Consider the following 22,569-nt stretch of genomic DNA (forward strand, 5'->3'; position numbering starts at 1 on the left):
TGTGCTGTCTTTCCCTCGCGGTCCCACTGTGCTGTCTTTCCCTCGCGGTGGGGTGTGCTGTCTTTCCCTCGCGGTGCCCCTGTGCTGTCTTTCCCTCGCGGTGCCCCTGTACTGTCTTTCCCTCGCGGTCCCTTTGCGCTGTCTTTCCCTCGCGGTGCCCCTGTGCTGTCTTTCCCTTGCGGTCCCCCTGTACTGTCTTTCCCTCGCGGTCCCACTGTGCTGTCTTTCCCTCTTGGTGCCCCTGTGCTGTCTTTCCCTCGTGGTCCCTCTGTGCTGTCTTTCCCTCGTGGTCCCACTGTGCTGTCTTTCCCTCACGGTCCCACTGTACTGTCTTTCCCTCGTGGTCTCTGTGCTGTCTTTCCCTCATGGTCCCTCTTTCCCTCGTGGTCCCCCTGTGCTGTCTTTCCCTCGTGGTCCCCCGTGCTGTCTTTCCCTCGCGGTCCCTCTGTGCTGTCTTTCCTTCGCGGTCCCCCTGTGCTGTCTTTCCCTCGCGGTCCCCCTGTGCTGTCTTTCCCTCGCGGCCCCTCTGTGCTGTCTTTCCCTCGCGGTCCCTCTGTGCTGTCTTTCCCTCGCGGTCCCTCTGTGCTGTCTTTCCCTCGCGGTCCCTCTGTGCTGTCTTTCCCTCGCGGTCCCAACTGTACTGTCTTTCCCTCGCGGTCCCTCTGTGCTGTCTTTCCCTCACGGTCCCTCTGTGCTGTCTTTCCCTTGCGGTCCCTCTGTACTCTCTTTCCCTCGCGGTCCCTCTGTACTCTCTTTCCCTCGCGGTCCCTCTGTACTCTCTTTCCCTCGCGGTCCCTCTGTACTCTCTTTCCCTCGCGGTCCCTCTGTACTCTCTTTCCCTCGTGGTCCCTCTGTACTCTCTTTCCCTCGCGGTCCCTCTGTGCTGTCTTTCCCTCGCGGTCCCTCTGTGCTGTCTTTTCCTCGCGGTCCCTCTGTGCTGTCTTTCCCTCGCGGTCCCTCTGTGCTGTCTTTCCCTCGCGGTCCCTCTGTGCTGTCTTTCCCTAGCGGTCCCTCTGTGCTGTCTTTCCCTCGCGGTCCCTCTGTACTGTCTTTCCCTCGCGGTCCCAACTGTACTGTCTTTCCCTCGCGGTCCCTCTATACTGTCTTTCCCTCGTGGTCCCCCTGTGCTGTCTTTCCCTCGCGGTCCCCCTGTGCTGTCTTTTCCTTGCGGTCCCTCTGTGCTGTCTTTCCCTCGTGGTCCCACTGTACTGTCTTTCCCTCGCGGTCCCTCTGTGCTGTCTTTCCCTCGCGGTCCCTCTGTACTGTCTTTCCCTCGCGGTCCCAACTGTACTGTCTTTCCCTCGCGGTCCCTCTATACTGTCTTTCCCTCGTGGTCCCCCTGTGCTGTCTTTCCTTCGCGGTCCCCCTGTGCTGTCTTTTCCTTGCGGTCCCTCTGTGCTGTCTTTCCCTCGTGGTCCCACTGTACTGTCTTTCCCTCGTGGTCCCTCTGTGCTGTCTTTCCCTCGCGGTCCCTCTGTACTCTCTTTCCCTCGCGGTCCCTCTGTACTCTCTTTCCCTCGCGGTCCCTCTGTGCTGTCTTTCCCTCGCGGTCCCTCTGTGCTGTCTTTTCCTCGCGGTCCCTCTGTGCTGTCTTTCCCTCGCGGTCCCTCTGTGCTGTCTTTCCCTCGCGGTCCCTCTGTGCTGTCTTTCCCTAGCGGTCCCTCTGTGCTGTCTTTCCCTCGCGGTCCCTCTGTACTGTCTTTCCCTCGCGGTCCCAACTGTACTGTCTTTCCCTCGCGGTCCCTCTATACTGTCTTTCCCTCGTGGTCCCCCTGTGCTGTCTTTTCCTTGCGGTCCCTCTGTGCTGTCTTTCCCTCGTGGTCCCCCTGTACTGTCTTTCCCTCGCGGTCCCCCTGTGCTGTCTTTCGCTAGCGGTCCCTCTGTGCTGTCTTTCCCTCGCGGTCCCTCTGTACTGTCTTTCCCTCGCGGTCCCAACTGTACTGTCTTTCCCTCGCGGTCCCTCTATAGTCTTTCCCTCGCGGTCCCCCTGTGCTGTCTTTTCCTTGCGGTCCCTCTGTGCTGTCTTTCCCTCGTGGTCCCCCTGTACTGTCTTTCCCTCGTGGACCCCCTGTGCTGTCTTTTCCTTGCGGTCCCTCTGTGCTGTCTTTCCCTCGCGGTCCCCCTGTGCTGTCTTTTCCTTGCGGTCCCTCTGTGCTGTCTTTCCCTCGTGGTCCCCCTGTACTGTCTTTCCCTCGCGGTCCCCCTGTGCTGTCTTTTCCTTGCGGTCCCTCTGTGCTGTCTTTCCCTCGTGGTCCCCCTGTACTGTCTTTCCCTCGCGGTCCCCCTGTGCTGTCTTTCCCTCGCGGTCCCTCTGTACTGTCTTTCTCTAGCGGTCCCACTGTACTGTCTTTCCCTCGCGGTCCCTATGTGCTGTCTTTCCCTCGCGGTCCCACTGTGCTGTCTTTCCCTCGCGGTCCCCCTGTGCTGTCTTTCCCTCGCGGTGCCCCTGTGCTGTCTTTCCCTCGCGGTGCCCCTGTACTGTCTTTCCCTCGCGGTCCCTTTGCGCTGTCTTTCCCTCGCGGTGCCCCTGTGCTGTCTTTCCCTTGCGGTCCCCCTGTGCTGTCTTTCCCTTGCGGTCCCCCTGTACTGTCTTTCCCTCGCGGTCCCACTGTGCTGTCTTTCCCTCTTGGTGCCCCTGTGCTGTCTTTCCCTCGCGGTCCCTCTGTGCTGTCTTTCCCTCGTGGTCCCTCTGTGCTGTCTTTCCCTCGTGGTCCCACTGTGCTGTCTTTCCCTCACGGTCCCACTGTACTGTCTTTCCCTCGCGGTCCCTCTGTGCTGTCTTTCCCTCGTGGTCCCTCTGTGCTGTCTTTCCCTCGTGGTCCCCCTGTGCTGTCTTTCCCTCGTGGTCCCCCGTGCTGTCTTTCCCTCGCGGTCCCTCTGTGCTGTCTTTCCCTCGCGGTCCCCCTGTGCTGTCTTTCCCTCGCGGTCCCCCTGTGCTGTCTTTCCCTCGCGGCCCCTCTGTGCTGTCTTTCCCTCGCGGTCCCTCTGTGCTGTCTTTCCCTCGCGGTCCCTCTGTGCTGTCTTTCCCTCGTGGTCCCTCTGTGCTGTCTTTCCCTCGCGGTCCCAACTGTACTGTCTTTCCCTCGCGGTCCCTCTGTGCTGTCTTTCCCTCACGGTCCCTCTGTGCTGTCTTTCCCTCGCGGTCCCTCTGTGCTGTCTTTCCCTCGCGGCCCCTCTGTGCTGTCTTTCCCTCGCGGTCCCTCTGTGCTGTCTTTCCCTCGCGGTCCCTCTGTGCTGTCTTTCCCTCGTGGTGCCCCTGTGCTGTCTTTCCCTCGCGGTCCCTCTGTGCTGTCTTTCCCTCGCGGTCCCTCTGTGCTGTCTTTCCCTCGCGGTCCCACTGTGCTGTCTTTCCCTCGCGGTCCCACTGTGCTGTCTTTCCCTCGCGGTCCCTCTGTGCTGTCTTTCCCTCGTGGTCCCCCTGTGCTGTCTTTCCCTCGTGGTCCCCCTGTGCTGTCTTTCCCTCGTGGTCCCCCTGTGCTGGGGGACCACGAGGGAAAGCACAGAGGGACTGCTGTCTTTCCCTCGCGGTCCCTCTGTGCTGTCTTTCCCTCCTGGTCCCCCTGTGCTGTCTTTCCCTCATGGTCCCCGTGTGCTGTCTTTCCCTCATGGGCCCCCTGTGCTGTCTTTCCCTCGCGTTCCCTCTGTGCTGTCTTTCCCTCGCGGTCCCTCTGTGCTGTCTTTCCCTCGTGGTCCCTCTGTGCTGTCTTTCCCTCGCGGTCCCACTGTGCTGTCTTTCCCTCGTGGTCCCACTGTACTGTCTTTCCCTCGCGGTCCCTCTGTGCTGTCTTTCCCTCGTGGTCCCTCTGTGCTGTCTTTCCCTCGTGGTCCCCCTGTGCTGTCTTTCCCTCGTTTGTCCCCCTGTGCTGTCTTTCCCTCGTGGTCCCTCTGTGCTGTCTTTCCCTCGCGGTCCCTCTGTGCTGTCTTTCCCTCGCGGTCCCCCTGTCTGCTGTCTCCCTCACGGTCCCCCTGTGCTGTCTTTCCCTCGCGGTCCCCCTGTGCTGTCTTTCCCTCGCGGTCCCTCTGTGCTGTCTTTCCCTCGCGGTCCCTCTGTGCTGTCTTTCCCTCACGGTCCCTCTGTGCTGTCTTTCCCTCGCGGTCCCTCTGTGCTGTCTTTCCCTCGCGGTCCCTCTGTGCTGTCTTTCCCTCGCGGTCCCTCTGTACTGTCTTTCCCTCGTGGTCCCTCTGTGCTGTCTTTCCCTCGCGGTCCCCCTGTGCTGTCTTTCCCTCGTGGTCCCCCTGTGCTGTCTTTCCCTCACGGTCCCTCTGTGCTGTCTTTCCCTCGTGGTCCCTCTGTGCTGTCTTTCCCTCGCGGTCCCACTGTGCTGTCTTTCCCTCGCGGTCCCCCTGTGCTGTCTTTCCCTCGCGGTCCCACTGTGCTGTCTTTCCCTCGCGGTCCCACTGTGCTGTCTTTCCCTCGCGGTCCCTCTGTGCTGTCTTTCCCTCGTGGTGCCCCTGTGCTGTCTTTCCCTCGCGGTCCCTCTGTGCTGTCTTTCCCTCGCGGTCCCACTGTGCTGTCTTTCCCTCGCGGTCCCTCTGTGCTGTCTTTCCCTCGTGGTCCCCCTGTGCTGTCTTTCCCTCGTGGTCCCCCTGTGCTGGGGGACCACGAGGGAAAGCACAGAGGGACTGCTGTCTTTCCCTCGCGGTCCCTCTGTGCTGTCTTTCCCTCGTGGTCCCCCTGTGCTGTCTTTCCCTCATGGTCCCCGTGTGCTGTCTTTCCCTCATGGGCCCCCTGTGCTGTCTTTCCCTCGCGTTCCCCCTGTGCTGTCTTTCCCTCACGGTCCCCCTGTACTGTCTTTCCCTCGCGGTTGTCAGCTCTTTCACGAGCCTCGATTCAGTATTCAAAAAAAAAAAAAATTAATTCCCTATTGGCACCAGTTGAGTTTAAATGCTGTAAGGTAACAACATCAGACGCCACCTGTTGCAAAGGATGAAGTGGATTGATCAATGAAAATGCAGGGTGGTCCATTTTTCTTGTTTCCTTTCTGTGCATTTTTTTCTGCCTTATCGAATTTGAATCCATTGTAATGAAATGTATTACCATTTTTTATTCACATTACAAACCAACATTCATGAATATATCTGACAGGAGAAAATTATTTGTTGACAGGGATCACCACCCTCTAGGTCTACATCAGTGATTAACTTACCATCCGACAGTGTGCATCAATAAACCAACCAGATAGTTCATAGAACATAATACCCCACACAGTGTTTATATAAATACTTTAATTTTAATCAAATAGTGATTTCAAAGATCGTTTTAAAAAATTCCGGGAAGTGTAGGGCTACTGAAGCACTCTTGTACATCAACCGATAAAACATGTGCAAATACTGCAAAATAGAATTGTTTTTAAGGCGCAAAGGCTATTTGTGTTATAACTGTTCAAATATATAACTATTTCAATTAAGATTGTAAAAATTGTATAAATTAATAAATTCACCGTTGACCTAGTGTCGATTACACAATTCCATCTGACACTTGACATGAGTTTTTCGTGCCTGTTTGTGTCCTTTATGATGTCCGTAAAAAAAAAAAGTTTCCCGTTTGGAAAGATTTTCTATTTTGTTTGACTGCCAGGCAAGCAGACAATAAAATAAATTATCTCACTCCTCTATGCACATGCACGATCTGGATGAATTTAGAGACAAAGTGCTGTAAAACTAAAGACTTGTCCGCTACCGCTGAACCACAGGTTCGTTACCAGTTCAGGTTCCGATTCGTGTTCGAAAAATACGATTGGATTTAAATAAGTTGTTCCTCGATTATAAACTGACATTTACAGACAGACAGCCGGATGGACACGAAGCAATTGCTTAACCACACTTTTCGCTTCGCGTGTGCAGGGTAATAAGCATCTCCTAGAAACGACACAAAGAAAGAAGAAGGAAAAAAAAAAAAAGAAGGAATTTCTTTAATACAATCACCATGTATAAATTTACAACAATGAATGGAATACAAATTAATCAACACTTGTTCCATCTTTTACAGCAAAAGGCAATACAATTTTTCATGGGTGACTGTGATCACTGGTGCAGAATAAAATGGAAAAAAAAGGTTTAAGGAATTTCACAGTTAATGAAGAAGACCAAAACCACCAATAAGACGTCAGAAAGGCAACAGAAGCAGAACCACGATATGTGTGCTAAATGTAGAAAAATCCCGTACTCAACAATTGGGGTACGTTTAGCACCATTAAATGGCAAGGTAGCCAAGTAGTTGTGCATAAACTGTTTTCTCGCAAAGGCCAAAGCAAGCACTACATTATCCATCTGCCACCTAGATTCTCAAATCCACAACTTGGGTTCCATTGGTCTGAACTATTAATCATGCAACAAAACACTTTAAACAACGCAACCTCCGACCTAATCCATACATGGGGCAATTCTGTAGGATTGCCGTGCCTGCTGAAGCAAACCAGCAATTTCCATTTTCATACTCAACTGCAAGTCAAATACCAGGTAGTGAATCATTGCTTATTTTCTTTTCACCACCTTTCACTCCATCTACATCAGCACGTCCAATCCCCAAGTCTAGCAGCATCTGCGGGATGCTCGGTCCAAAGTACATCTTTGAAATTCCAGACAACGATTTGAGTTTCATGGATTGAAGAAATTCTGGTGTCAATTTCAGCTGTGGAGAATAAAAGAAAAAGGGAAAATAAGTCAGATATTACTAAGCACTTGGATAGCATTCCAACTTGGTGGAAAACTGTCACTAAAATAAACCAAATAATCATGCAAGCATTCAATAAGGGTAAAATGTGGGTAGTCATCCGTCAAAGGGGAAAGTACAAAAAAGAAATTTGTACGAAAACAAGAATCAGTAGAAATCAGCAAATGTTACATCAGCTTAGCCATAAAAGAGAACAAAACATTGTATGGAACGAATGGAAAATGAACTGGTGAGTAGTGAGAGAAATACCCTGTTTGCTTCAGCTGTTTGCATTGCTGTGTAAAATTCTGCATCTGCTTTATTCTTCTGTCTTGCCAAATATGCATTATCTATTAAAGATGATAGTTAAAACAAGAAAAGGAGATCTTGAATCACAAACGATAACAATCCATAATGAGAAGTGGGCAAAGTGCTTCTGCACAGGAGGCAGACATTAAAGTAATCAGTCTTGGACATGCGTTTCTCCTTTTACAATCACTCAGAAATACAAAATGAGCTTCAAGTAGAGCTCACCCGGCATCTACAAATGTGCAGCACCACAAAGTGAAGGGTACAAAAGCAATGTAAAGCAGAATGCCCCGTTTGATCAATGACCTAAAATGTAAAATGGATCAACTCAACCAGAAAGAGAAAGGGAAAAAAATAATTATAAATAAATAAACAAGATGACGTTATCTAAAGCATGATACTTGCAAAATCTACCCCTCCCCATAACAAAAAGTTGCCAGGAATACATCAAATGGTCCATTTCATCAAGATTAAAATCGACGATCTTAATCAAAGCTCACGTCAATAGAATTCAAATTGATGATTGTTCAAATGAAAGTTGATGATTTTAGAAGCTCGACCTTGAGTTGACCTTTGACCTCAAAATAGTTGGTTTCCCAATTTAGTGACTCGATATGCAAATGCTGTTCAATTTTCAAGTCAATTGGATGAAAAATGACAATTTTAGAAATTTGACCTCAGGATAACCTTTGACCTCAAAATCATTAGGCTTCATCCTTATGACCAACTCTACTATCTGGTTAAGTTTCATGAAGATCGGTTTAAAATTGTGACCTGTAGGCGGCACAGACAGAATAACGCACAGGACCAATCAATATACTTGAAAAATCTTCGATTTTGCAAGTAATGAAAGGGTACCATGTGCAACAGGCAAGTCAACACCACTACACAAAAGTAGTAATGTGCAATAGTTCATAGGGTTGGCAAAACTTTCCATAATGAAAAACAAAAGGCCGGATGCAGCCACTGCTCACCTTCTAGCTCCGATATCTTTCTTTCCGTCTCCTTCTCTAGAACCCGCTGTTCATATTGGATTCGAGAAATTTGAGCAACCATCTCGGCTTCTGCACAGGAGGAATGTGAAGAGCAAGAGTGAAAGGCTATTCTCGCATTGCAACTCTCGAATACCAAGTACGGTACAAGTATGTTAACTAGATCATATATAATAATCATTAGAATTACCGGGAAAAGGAGGGGGAGGGGTGATGAGTCAATTATAAACCAGTGACAAGTTTTTCTGGTAAGCCTGGTGTTGGCTTAGCGGTTAGGGTGCCGGCTTGGGATCCTCGGATCCTGAGGTCGAATCCCGGTCGATCGCTGAATTAACGCCAGGGGGGTTGACTCAGCCTGTCATCCTTCGGAGGTTGGCAAATTGAGTACCAGCTTGCTGGGATGAATGATCCCCGTGTGTACCCTGGGTTAGAATAGGTACACCGTATCCCTGCGCTTCGTAAGAGCGTGACCAAGGGTTGGCGTCAGGAAGGGCATCCGGCCATAAAAACATTGCCTCAAACAGGGAACCATGATTGTCATGGGGCCCGCAAGGCCAACCCCCACTCTAGCGGGGAAAATGGCCTTTAAAACGATCATTCATTCATATTCCACAAGCCATTACTTATCTTTGACTGTTTTGATAACAATGAGCAATACAATAACAATAGTGATAATAATAATAATAACTCGAACAGCACATGCCAGGCTGAACAGTTTACTTTTTGTATCCCACTGATAGGCCCTGACTATCAGTGACTGGCCCGATCTGCATTCTGACCTGAACCAAAATCTATTCGGCTTGTTCTTGTCACTTACCCAACTCATCCAGATAGATAGATAGATAGATTTGGCATAATCCGTCCACAACCTTTTGAAATATCGTGCTACGTATTGTTTTCGGCCCCATCTCTCAATGGTGAAGAATCACTTGGGAATATGAAAAAAAAATTATCGTATGCAGATCCGGATCTTCACCAAAATCGAATCGAATCAATTCGTCTGTGTCCATCAGGACCTAACTGTGCACAAAGTTTCATCTGAATCCATCCACAACATTGAGATATTGTGCTCAAATACAGACATACAGACAGACAGGGGTGAAAACAACTTCCGTCCACCTTAGGTGGCAGAGGTAATGTTGACTACAAAGTCTTTCCCAATGGCCATGTGCACAGGAGAAACATTTTATCAAATAGAATTTGACCCAATCATGCAAGCATTCAGTTGGAAGATGGTGTGGTTTATTCTGAAATAGAAAACGTGTTGAAAGGATACATACGAATTAAACATACGAGTTTTTTTTAACCAAAAAATTGTTTTTTAATAATTTAGAGCACAGAGTTGTGCTTAATGGGATATGGAAATACTGCAAACTGTGGTTTATCAAATTGGAGAGCATGATGAAGAAATACACACCTTGGCATGACATACCAAGAGTGGTAATACACCGCCACAATATTTAACGCATGCTAAAATTTTCATCATGAGACATTATACAGGACGGGCAGGAGACGGACGCCGGCATCCCTGAATGGCCAGAGATTGAGGTCGACCTCCTGGTGGCACGCGGAACGGCTGGAAACCGACACGTAATGGTGAAAACAGATAGACATCCGGGAATTGACACGGGTGGGTTGGGGGCATGGGGAAAGAATGTATCATCTCAAATGAATCATTATGAATGAAGAGGAGGAGGGAAGGTAATTATAATGGGAGAGGAGGGGGTGGGTAAGAGGTTGGTGGGAAGTATTCTCATTACCAATGACAGATTTTTTCCTTTCAGTGTCTGCTTCTTTCTCAACAACCTTCTGACGCTGAACTGCAATTAGAAGCTTTGTTTTCTCTCCTTCCCTACACACAAGCAGAGCAAGAAAAGGCAGCTGAAGTGGCGAATTACTAAAGGATAAACGATGGGAGGAAAAGGAGAAGGCCATTCGTTGATAAAAGAAAGTGAGGAGGGGAGGAAAATAAGCAAATTAACAGGAAAGGGAAAAGAAAAAAAAAGAACGGAGGAAAGGAGGCAAGTATGGATTGAAAACAGAATGGGACCGAGTGAAAGCTTACATCAGCTCATAATTGCGACGGATAGCTTCAGGGATTTTGGGTTTTGTTACTCTGACCGCCTAAAAGAAGCAAAGGAAAAAAAACGATACAAAGTTATTCTGAGAAATGAATTGCCAACACTTCGAGTTTGGCAGTGCTGATTATGGTTAACTCTCTGCCCAACTTCACCCTAATGTTGAATTGTGGTTATTAACCCTTGAGTACAGATGACCTCCAGTGCCGCAACCCATGAAAAAGTTTTGTGTACAGATGACGTTACTACACGTCATCGACTATACCTATAAATAGATCGTCAGTACGTGGTTGCATTCCCGTACCAAAATGCCAAATTAATCCCGTACCGGGGGTATTTTTATCCAAAAAAAATCCCGTACTCAAAGGGTTAATAACCTATAATGAGCAACTTGACAACAAATGGTTTAAAAAGAAGGGAAAACAGTGAAATTGTACATTTGGCTGTACCTGGATGTGCAGTCCGGGTGCCATAGAAATCAATTCTTCCTGAATGGCCACCTTCAGGTTTTCATCGATTTGATCTGTAATGAAAATTAAAAAATAAAAGACCCAGTATGTTACAGAAAGCACAACAATTTGCATTGTGTTATAGACACTCCGCCATAAAAAAAAACCTGAACACGTAGAATTGATGATGCATTTGTTGAAGGATTGTTCCAATGTTCATTCCAAATACCTTTAAGGCATGAGGGATGTGCAGAAGACCTGATTGCAAGTTTCCATGCAACGTAATTGCCTTGTGCAATGAAAGTTCAGCACGTGCAACTCATGCACCCTTAGGGTTTTACAGGTGACACGAGGCATTGCGAGCAGATTCAAAAGTCTTTGAGATACATGTGTATCATATTTAAAAAAACACTGATTACATTCTATAACGAGAACGCCACTCAGTAGAGCGCATACTCCCGCCGTGGGTTTAGTTGGAATAATACGTTTATTTTGTTTAACATCCCCTCTCCCCAAAACAATAAATGAAAAAGAAAGTAAGCCCTAACTGTCAGAGAATTTATTTTGATATATCTCGGAATTAGAGGAGAAAAACATCATTTAAGAATAAGAATAAAAGCTTTAATGCAGTAAAACAGAAAAAATCTTTCCCAAAAAAATTTCCAAAAAATATTCCTGGATCCGGAATAATATCCTGAGCTTCACCAAAAACGAATCAATTCTTCCTTATCCCAAGGGCAATCATCCCACCAACTTTCATCCAAATCCGTTCAGAACTTTTCCAGATATCTTGTTCACAAATACACGAACACACACACACGAACACACACCCACGAACACACACACACGAACACACACACACGAACACACACACACGAACACACACACACACACACGAGTGAATGCATTACTCCCTGGCGGGAGTAACAATCTTTTACAATATCACACCTATCAGAAAACGAGATCAATCGAATCATTGGAGACCTTCAAGCAGGGTCCGCCATTAGCCATGTTGCAAGGCTCGTTATCATAAGAGGAACTGTTTATGACCTAAGAAGACTTCACCAAATTATTGGATCAACAAGAGATATGTCAATAAGTGGACAATCCCAGATAACGACTCCACTCACGACCGAAACATTCGCACAACCTATCTACGCAATTGGTTTCAAACTGCCAAGAGCAATGCAAACACACTCCCTGGACCTTGTAGGATGTAAGTGTCAACACTTTTGAGGCATATTCATGATGCAGGGATCATCCTGTTCAGCATCAAAGACTTCAACCGCAACACATTCAAGCACACTTGCAATGGTCAAATCACCACGTCTGATGGACACGGAGGCAATGAGCAAGTGTTAAGTTCAGTGATTAATCCAGGTTTCTCCTTGAAAGGAATGACAAGCACGGGTCTACAGAAGACACAATGAGAGATATGCCCCAATGTGTGTCCAGGAAGCTGTAAATTTTGGACATTGAAGTGTCATGATGTGGGGTGGTTTCGCTGAAACCTTCCACACCGACTTCGTCCGTGGTGATGTGGGTCAGGCAGCAGAGAAAATAAATGAATATCAGGTTAGAGGGGAAGGATATCAGACAGGGAAATAGATTTGAGTATCTGAGGGGAACAATGACTGGGGATGGTAAATCTGAGGCGGAGATGCAGGGGAGTATTCAGGTGGTTGTGAATGTGTGGAGGAGGGTGTATGGATTAATGCCAAACAGAAAGATATCAAGGAGATTGAAAAGGAAGGATCCGATTTGTGCAACGCCGGCCTACGTTTACGGTATGGCAATGGTAGCACTGCAGAGACAACAAAAGAGGCTGCAAATTTGCGAGAACAACTAGGTCAGGAGGATTGCGGAAGTGGTGAAGATGGTGGATATAAGGAGGATGGATGAACTGAGGGAAGAGATGGGTGTGCAGATGATCTTGACTGGGAGATTGGTGAAATGCCGGCTGAGATGGGCTGGACACTTGGCGCGGATGGGGGACGAGAGAATGACAAAGAGAGTGGATAGGTCGAGGGGGCAAGGTAGGAGGAAAACAGGTAAATCACAGTTGAGATGGGAGGATTGTGTGAGGAGAAATATCAATAAGGTGGGGGTGGTTGGAGAGTGGAGAGAGTTGGCCAAAGACAGAGGGAAGTAGAGGAGTATCGTGTTCAAGGCAGCGAAGAAACTTGGTGCCATTGAACCTCACCCCTTATAAAGGGAAGAGGAGGAGAAGAAGACAGCAACATGTTACCTCCACTTCAAAATCATTGTCCAGTAATAATCTTTATGCACAATAATGCTCCTGCTCACAGGACCATTTGAACAAGGAAAGTTATTGACAATGCCAATGTTAATGTCATGACATGGTGGCCTGCTGTCTTGCCAGATTTAAATCCAATTGAACATCTCTGGGATATCATTGATCAGTGCATTCCAACCATGCCAAGACAGCCACAGAACCTCAAACTGGAACAGGAGTCAATTTGGGCATGGAAAGCCATTCCCCAGGTTCAGATTCTGTTTTCAGTATACATACAGTCCATGCGACGATGGAGCAATACAGCGATTTTTGCACAAGGTGCACATACGCGGTATTGAGATTGTTACTTCCACGTTGGATCCCTATGTGAAAACATTCACCACAATGCAGCATTATGGCATTCCGTAACGATGAAATAGATATGTAATTATTCAGCAATCATCTCCATCAGAGGTTTGCACCTCATCTGTATCCTACGGTCACATAAAATTGCATCAACAATCACGTGTTCCGTTTTTTTTTTGAATGGCGGAGAGTGCGAATACATTCACATACAGCATCAGTGACAAATAGAGGACAAAACTCGAGGATTTAGGTGGGGCCTGTTAGCTATGTATGAGAAAGATACGTGGAAGCACAATATGAGATTGTGCGACATTGTGTTCCAATATGTGCTCATACCAAAAAGTTCTATGTACACTTCTTGAAGGCTGTGTACTGAGCAGAACTGGTTCAGTTCATGATGAACTTTGTTGAAAATCAGTGCCATGTCATAATCCGCTGTGTAGTTTTTCACCACATCATACACTACAGAAGAACAGGGTACATTATGGAGTGGGAAGGAGGAGTTAAGGGTAACTTTGGTTGACATTACCAGCTTAACCCTTTCAGTGAGAAGTTGGTGGGAAAAGAGGGACGGTGGATCATGAGAAATACTACATTGAGAAATAGAGTTCATACAAGGGTAATTGGAAGATCTATCAAAAACAAAAGTGGAATTAAATGGTTTATATGAAGGATCAATAGAAGATAATGTGGATCTCACCAGACCAGGAAGACAGCAGGTTTACAACCTCAATTCTGTCAAAATATATCATTACACCGCCACTGGGGTTGAGAAGAGGGAAGACGATGAAGAACAATCAAATGTGAGCCGAGTTATACAAGAGATGCGATCAATAACAAGGGACGTGGAAAAAGACTGATACCTTGTTCCACAAGGCACATTCTTCACCTCATCAGTCTGCAGAGTTGTCTGCAACAAAACGATATCCTTATATGCATTTCATAAAACCAAATCAAAGCAATGCCAACTACAACGGCACTCAGTAGAGAGCATACCTCCACCAGGTGAACAGTTTACGTTTTGTATCCCAGAGTAGACCATAAATCACAATACAGAATCACATTTAATCAAAATCATCCGTCCACAACTTTTTAAGATATCCAGCTATGTATCGTTTTTGGCCCCATCTCCCAATGGTGAAGAATATATATAGAATGAATGATCGTTTTAAGGCCATTTTCCCCGCTGGAGTGGGGGTTAGCCTTGCGTGCCACATGACAATCATAGTTTCCTGTTTGAGGCAATGTTTTTATGGCCGGATGCCCTTCCTAGACGCCAACCCTTGGTCACCTCTTACGATGCGCAGGGATACGGTGTACCTATTCTAAATCGGGGTACACACCGTGATCATTCATCCCAGCAAGCTGGTACTCAATTTGCCGACCTCGGAAGGATGACAGGCTGAGTCAACCCCCCTGGCGTTAATTCAGCGATCGACCGGGATTCAAACTCAGGATCCCAGGATCCCAAGCCGGCACCCTGACCGCTAAGCCAACACCAGGCTCCATCTCCCAATGGTGAAGAATCACTTAAAAATTATACTAGCCAGATCTGAATCCTGATCTTCACCAAAATCTAATCATTTCGTCCTTGAGATACGCTACATCTCTGCCAAATTTCGTCCGAATCCGTCCACAACTTTGAGATATTTTGTTCACAGACAAAAGGACAGGGGTGAAAACATGACCGCCATCCACCTTTGGTGGCGGAGGTAATAAGAGCTTGGATAACCCCTTTAACCAGTGTCTTTAATTCATCTCCTGGTCTCAGTGGCATTCCCCCACAAAGTGTTCAAAAAATTGAGAGGCTGAGGAAGTTACGATGGAGACAGATCTTAGCAACAAAATTGCTTTATCAAATTTGTTACGAAATAAAAGTTGAGAATCTTTCTTCAACATCCAGAGTTTTTTTTTTAACCAGAGGAAAGGTAGCAAAGATGCATAAATATACCTGTACTGAACGGAAACTCGTTAACAAAGGCAACATGAGATGATAGCCTGGACCAGACGTATGCTGCAGCAAAGCACCTCCTCTGTGTCCACAAGGGAGGGAAATAAATATATAATAATAATTCAACCATGATGAGGAAAATGTCACTTAATACCCCCAACCTTTTGAACCATGTGCGACTTGTATGGTGTGGCTGTGTTATGCGCCAATTAAATGTGTGGGGGGCTGTAGAGTGAGGGATGAACATATATACTGTATATATATATATATATATACGCACACACACACATATATATATATATATATATATATATATATATATATATATATATATATATATATATATATATATATATATATTATTGCGGATATGGGATTTGCATCCATCCATATCCGCTTGTAAATATTCCCCTATTTCCTCAATACTTCCCAACTCTCCCCAATTAGTGTAGCAGCATAGCAAACCTGTTGTGCATTTTGTGATACAAGCACCAAATTTGGCACAAATGTACATTAATATGTTGCGAACATTTTCAGATATTGGGCCACTTGAAATTCCGTAATTTTTTTTTTCAAATTTTTTCAAATTTCGTAATTTCAAATTTTTCGGGTGACACCGTCACAATTTCGGTCTTCGAGGCCGGCCGATATAGTGGGGCGGCTTAGCCCAAATATTCAAAAGAATTGTGCATTTTGTGATACAAGCACCAAATTTGGCACAAATGTACATTAATATGTTGCGAACATTGTGTGGTCAGCAATGAAGACGAGAGTCTGAATTACATGTATGCAAAAGACCTTGTGAACCAGTGAAGCAAATACACGGGTAAGCATGAATTAAATCTAGGGCATGATATAATTTCCATGATGTTTACCTCTACACTCAATGGTGGAAGGAGGTAATGTTTTGATCCCAGCTTGTCTGTATGTCTGTTTGTCTGTTAGTCCACAAAATTCCAGACAAAGCTTGTAGTAGTGGTAGTTGTAGTGGTAGTGGTGATAACAGAAATTGTTATATAGAACTGAACTTATATTATTATTATATGCAGAAAATAACTTCATTTCTATATGCCCTGCAGTGGACAGGTTAATTGGTTTATGCACTGAAGGGGTCACCCTGGTGTGCACTGCTGTGTTCTGCCTCACTGAGTTGTTCAGGTATGATGTACTCAGCACAAGCTTCCGGTCGGCCCGGAGGTGGGGGTGCGGGGCCTGTCACGGAACGTCAAAACAAACGGCCTGCCGGGGCCGCCCAAAAGTCGGGCGTGAGGGGCGCGTCCACTAATGGAACGCCTCTCGCTTCCCAGATCGAGGGCCACGTGGTCAGGAGAACCTCGTCCCTTCCGGTCACACTTTGCCTATCGGCCGACCTCGAAGACCGAAATTGTGACGGTGTCACCCGAAAAATTTGAAATTACGAAATTTGAAAAAAAAAATTACGGAATTTCAAGTGGCCCAATATCTGAAAATGTTCGCAACATATTAATGTACATTTGTGCCAAATTTGGTGCTTGTATCACAAATTGCACAATTCTTTTGAATATTTGGGCTAAGCCGCCCCACTAAATCCCCCATTCCCTAGTCCCATTTTCTGTAAACAACACTCTTTAGACCCGACCTCCCCCTATTTCCCCCATTAAATGTCGCACCCAGGTTCACCGCATCTCATGTAAGACAACTGCAAGACAACAGCAAGCAGCAACAACAAGCAAGCAACACGTGGGTGGGTGGACGGATAGGACATCTTGCTAGTTATTCTTAGTCTATGTCAGTTAAGGATTCGTTTCCATTAATTCTGACCCTTCGTTGCACCAGAATGTGATTGTATGGCACCGTTAGGAAGTTTAGGACCTCCCAATACCTCCCCGCAGCTCTTCCCCACAGTTCAGCAACAACAACAACAACAACAACAATGAGCGCAGGGAGTGCGCGTCCTCACTCCGGCTTGGTTGGTAGGGGTGGTGGGAGGGCACCAGGCCTTCCCAACGAGCCGCCATCGGACATGTGCTCGACGGGGTTACCAAACAGGGGCTCCCTGTCGGCTCCTCGTCAAGGGCGGAGCCCGGTAAACCCCGCACCCAATGGAAGCGGCAGACCGGCCCCAGTGGGGTGGAACCAACCAGCCGAGGGCGTGTCACTCCCCGCTGAGCATGCGCAGTGAGAGGGAGGTGACGTCAGATGCGCGCTGAGCTTGGAGCAAGCAAGACCACCTCCGAGCGCTGTGAGACCTCCCTGCATCTTTTGAACCGTGCTTTATCCTGTCCCCGAGCCAAGGTGCACCTTGTGCCATCGACTGACCTGCCCATTCCCGCCATCAATCCCTGTGTAAGTCTACCTTGTCCGTTTGTCCGTGGTCTGTCTGGGATAAGATAAGACTGTATTTAAGTGCCCATCTCTTCTGTGTCTTTACCTCACTCTGCCTTGTAATCTACCCCCTTTTCTCCACCACTGTAATTATACCCTCCTCCGGAGGTCTTGAGAACTGTACCCCTTGCGTCGTTTCATCTATCCCAGTCGTCGTGTCCTTTCCATCATTGATTTAGCATAGCGCGATTTGGCCAACGTCTGGGTGAATCGGGTGAGTGTAAAGGGAAGAAAAGGGGAGCAACTGTTCGGCCGCGGTTACCTCCGCTCGGTAAATAACATCCAATCCGCGGTCCGTAACAACTGGTGTCAGGAGTGGGATACGAGGCCCGAACCAAATTAAAAAAAAAAAAAAATCTAGACAAAATTTGGTCAAAATTATAAAGTACCGAAATTGCTTTTGTTTTACAAAAACCCGAATTTTGAAAGTCGCGCTATGGGAGATCAAGACGGCTGGGTTCCGGTAGAGGAGAGAGAGGCAGGGTCGATCCAGGACCAAATTGAGGGACATGAGGAGAGCGAAGCAGTGAGGGCGGCAGGTTCGCAAAATGGCGGCGCTAGGCATGGGGAAGAAGAGCGCGAACAACAGGTCGGCGCCGCACAGGGGATTGCGGTAGCTGTACCCGTGCCGCCGATGGACATGCAAGTCCTCATGGTGCAAATAGGGGCCCTGTTGGCCCAGAATAGCGAACAATTGGAACAAAGAATGGGCAAGCAATTAAGGGAGGACATGGGGGCCAATAGCCAACGGTTAGAACAAAGGATGGGGTCCAATAGCGAGAAATTGAGGGAGGACATGGGGGCCAATAGCCAACGGTTAGAACAAAGGATGGGGTCCAATAGCGAGAAATTGAGGGAGAACATGGGAGCCCAGATCGGAGGATTAGGGAGTAGAATAGAGGGATTAGACAATAGATTAGGGGAAATACAGGAGGGGTTAACGGGGGTATAAAACAGAATGGCCGCTCAAGAGAATCAAATGGAAGGGATGAAAAAGGGGTTAGAGGGGTTAGAAAACAGTATGGAAGGCAAATTGAGGGACATGAGGGACCAAGCGGAAAGGGAAGTTAAACAAATGGGGCAGCAGATAGAGGGGGTCAGAATGGGGGTAGAAACTAAATTGGATGCTCACAGGGAGGAAATGGAGCAGATGAGGGTGGCATCTGGGCAGGAGATGCAGGTGATGGGAGGAGAGATCAGAAGAGGTGTGAGTGAGGAGGTCGGAGGAGTGCGCGAGGAGGTGAGGCACTGTGAGGAGCACATGGAGAAGGAGGTGAGAAAGGGGACTGTAAAATTGCAAGGTGGTATAGAGGAGTTGACGCTGGGAGTGGAACAGCTGACGGAGGGACAAAAAGAACTAACGGAGCAGGTTCAAAGGAACACTGCGGTACTAGGAGGGTTAAAAGCGACACAAAACGACATAAAAAATGACTCGATAGCGACACAGAGGCAATGTCAGATGGTACGTGAGGGACTGACAACGAGGTTGGACGAGGTGACAGAGGTAATGGAGACGAAGGACCGGCAGGTGAGGACGCACATAGAAACGGTCAAGGTAGCCTTAGAGGACGAACTTGAGGAGACGCACCGGGAAATAAAAGAGGTGAAGCAGAAATTAGAAGTGGAAGAAGGGGTGAGCGAAATTAAGAAGCGACGGAGAGGGGATAAGAAAGAGATAAAAGAGGAAGTAAAAGAATTGGTCCAAAGTCTGTGTTCGGATCGTGATGATGTGCTCATTAACCGGATGAGGGATTCGCAGGTGATGGAGGAGAAGCGAAGAGAAAGAGGACCCGGTGTAAGTGGTGACCAATATGGTCGTGCGTATGATGCTCCAGGTGATTTAATAAGCTTGGGGGTCGAGATGGACCTGGGTGTTCGTGAGAGGCCGTTGGTGAAGTGTGCGACAGGTCTGGTGTGCGAAAAAGGAGGTGTGCGAGAAAGTCCGACTCTGGGGTGTGTGAGGAAAAAGTGCGCGCCAAGGAGTGAGGGTGCTGTCGAGAGTGAGTCGGTCGTAGCGCGTGTGCGAGGGAGCACATGGAAGCGCGTAGTGAGGAGTGTTACAGAGGATGTAACGGAAGCATGCACGCCTGTGGTGAGTGTTACAGAGGATGTAACGGGAGAGGGTGCGCGAGAAAGGTGTGTAACGGACAGGTGCATGAGGAAAGAGTGCGCTGTCGAGAGTAAGGGTGAGTGCGCTGTCAAGAGTGGTGGTGAAAGTAGTAAGAGTGACACGGAGCGTGAGTTGGTGGTGGCAGGTGAGAGAGGATGTACACCTGGAATGGAAGGATGCACACCTGGAATGGTAGAGCATGTGTGGGAATGCACACTTGAGTTGGTAGTGAGGCACGTGGTTGGGTGTGCGAGTGAGAGCACACCTGTGATTGTCACAGAGGAGGTGACCGAGGAGGGGGCGCGAAGAGGTGTGTTGGTAAGGTGTGCGAACGACGAATGTGTGCCAAGGTGTTCGGTGGTCAGGTGTGTGACCAAGTCTGTGAGCGGAATGAGTGTACCTGGGTGTGTAAGAGAAGGTGCAATGACCAAGAGCAGGGAGACAGCTGGATGTTTGAGCAAGGAACGGGTAGCGTATGCGTGTAAGCATGCAGGTGAGGCATTGACGGTAACCGGGTTAGCGGCTAGAGCGACTTATAGCCGAATTGGGCCCTCGGTGCGCGCCGAGCAGCTTCGCGTGCCGCGAGGACCAGTGGGGATCCGAACCACGGCGGTTTCGAAAGAACCGCCGTACGCGATCCACGCCGGGCCGCGCTTTGAACGGCCGCGTCCGTGCTCCACTAAGCGGAGCGGGCAGCCCGATAGGAAGGGTCGTCATGGCGACCCCTTTTTGTTGAGGCATTCCGGCAGGTCGAGATCGGGCCATGGGATGGCTCCGTGCCGAGATGGTGCGTGGGATCTCGGCCCGGGTAAACCTCCTTCCCTGCACCGAATGTCGGACGCATCCAGCCGCCGGCACCAAACAACCCGCATTCATTGCTCGGCTTTACGAAGCCGGGCTGTGGAAGTGAATTGGCGCACCGAGAGGCATTAGTAAGTAAACTGTAATGACGAGGATAGTGTTTTGGCCCCGAAATTAGAAAAACAAAATTTGATGATTGGCAAAGGATTGGCAGTAATGATTGGCAGATGGGTAGTGATTGGCAAATTTTTGATTTGTTGAAATTTGATGTGCAAAATTGGTAGTGGGAGATGCCCCATGTGATGGGATGGCCAATCCACCATCCCCCACAGAAAGAGGGGGCAAAGGAGCACTAGTTATGGGGTGTATGGCAGATGTATCCTTCGGCTTCTATCAGTTCGGCAAAAGTTATAATAAAATCTTCAGCTGCCTTCACATCCGAGCTTGCTGCCTCACCATGCCTGATGACGGAGTGAATGCCGGTCCTCTTCTTAAAATTATCAAACCATCCCCGACTGGCTTTGAATGACTCTTCCGATGCCTCGTCCGTTGATGTTCCCGCCGTCTGCTGCACCAAATCCCCGTAAATGTCTCGTGCCTTCTCACAGATGATGCTCTCGGTCACGGTATCTCCTGCGAGCTGCTTCTCCGTCAACCACACAAACAACAACTTCTCCATCTCTTCATGGACAGAGGTCCGGAGCTTTGAAATAATCTTAACGCCCTTGGGTGGCGTTATAGCCTTTATCGACTCCTTCTGCTTCAAAATCGTACATATCGTAGAAGTACTACGATCGTACTGCCTCGCTTAGATCGTACTCAGATCTCGGCTCGCATCTCAAAGCAATAAAACGCCCGAGCGACGGCTCGTATCTCGGAAAACTCGTAAGTTGGTGCACTCGTAAGTCAAAGAACATGGTCGAAGAACGAACGAAGAAATAAGAACAAACAAACGGATAAGAACAGAGAAGGAAATATATATTTTTTTTTTTTGAGTTGAGATTTTAAAACAAGTAAGTATGGGGTGAAAAGACCGTGAAAAACAGAGACCGAAAGTAATTGCAGCGCAATCGAAGAACCGCCGAGACAAAAACAAAGCCTCAAGCCAAGGTCGGACACGGTAGCCTACTAGTACTACACTAGGCCTCAGAATACGCGACACGAACTAACCGACGATTCTGTACACAGGTATGAAAAACCAACACCGAGAATCCTATTAAAGACACCAATAGTTACACACCCCAAAAGAAAGATACAGTTTCGACAAAAACACAATTGTGAAAAATTACTTAACTTCGAAAGCGTGCACGCATGGACAGCTTTGAAGAGTGCTTCAAAGCTGTCCAGCTTTGAAGAAAAGTTTCAAGAATTGAATTGAATCAGCTTTGAATCAAGCAAATTGCAAATCAAGCAATTCAATCAGCAATTGAATTGAATCAAGAAGAGATTCAATTCAGCTTTGAATTACGTGGTGGTGAGGTGTAATCGTCCCAAATTTACAGTCTGCACCTACCCCTCCCCTATGTACGTGCTGAGATCTTTCTTGAAAAAAAAAAATTCAACCTAAATTGCCGATAAAAATGTAATATCACAAACACAACAAATACATTTGTGCAAAATAATTGTTTGTATTATGATTGGTGAAAATCATGACAACACAGCAACTCAGGTAGTCATTATCCTCAGCTAAAACAAGCCCGTTCCTCAGTAACGACGCTTGGTGAGGCGAGCGCAGCGAGCTGAGCCAAGCTAGTAGTATATGTACGTATGTATGTATGTACGCACGCACGCACACACGCACACACACACACACACACACACACACACACACACACACACACACACACACACACACACACACACACACACACACACACACACACACACACACACACACACACACACACACACACACACACACACACACACACCTTTCAGCTTTCTCAGTGTTTGCACGGATTACCTGTAGTACACAGCTACGTGTCCTTCTTCGATGCGGTGCAAAGACGAGAAGAGAAGGGCCATGGCCAGGCCGCACACAGCGAGAAGAGGGCCCAAGTGGACCATGGCTCGTCGGGCTTAAGTAGAAATATAATGCAGAAATAATGAAACTAAATAATTCGACAGTTCGCGTTTGAAAAATAAAAATTCACACCAAGAACGTTTTCGAAAAGATTTCATGTTCCTCGGGCCTGGATGAATAGATATGTGCCAGGCCACTCTTTTAAAGATTAGTAAACGAAACATTAATACAAATAAGT

At 47.6% G+C, this 22,569-nt stretch overlaps 1 protein-coding gene across 3 annotated transcripts in view; it reads right to left on the minus strand.

Annotated features, from left to right (window-relative positions):
- Positions 1-5,895: 5,895 nt before the first annotated feature.
- Positions 5,896-22,569, minus strand: part of LOC137435231 (erlin-2-B) — a 17,055-nt gene continuing 381 nt past the window's right edge. For 2 of the 3 annotated variants that reach the window (XM_068128840.2, XM_068128838.2), the window contains exons 2-12: positions 22,272-22,386; positions 15,034-15,115; positions 13,946-13,992; positions 13,783-13,844; positions 13,419-13,544; positions 10,481-10,554; positions 10,019-10,077; positions 9,714-9,805; positions 7,936-8,025; positions 6,923-7,002; positions 5,896-6,631 (exon numbers count right to left, since the gene is read on the minus strand). In XM_068128840.2, coding sequence (XP_067984941.1) covers positions 6,449-6,631; positions 6,923-7,002; positions 7,936-8,025; positions 9,714-9,805; positions 10,019-10,077; positions 10,481-10,554; positions 13,419-13,544; positions 13,783-13,844; positions 13,946-13,992; positions 15,034-15,115; positions 22,272-22,375 — 999 coding nt within the window. In that variant the 5' untranslated portion in view covers positions 22,376-22,386 and the 3' untranslated portion in view covers positions 5,896-6,448. The remainder of the gene's footprint in view (positions 6,632-6,922; positions 7,003-7,935; positions 8,026-9,713; positions 9,806-10,018; positions 10,078-10,480; positions 10,555-13,418; positions 13,545-13,782; positions 13,845-13,945; positions 13,993-15,033; positions 15,116-22,271; positions 22,387-22,569) is intronic. The other variant, XM_068128839.2, reaches the window with a different exon arrangement.

This window comes from Myxine glutinosa, chromosome 9 (assembly GCF_964187855.1).
Source record: "Myxine glutinosa chromosome 9, kmMyxGlut1.1, whole genome shotgun sequence".
NCBI lineage: Eukaryota > Metazoa > Chordata > Myxini > Myxiniformes > Myxinidae > Myxine > Myxine glutinosa.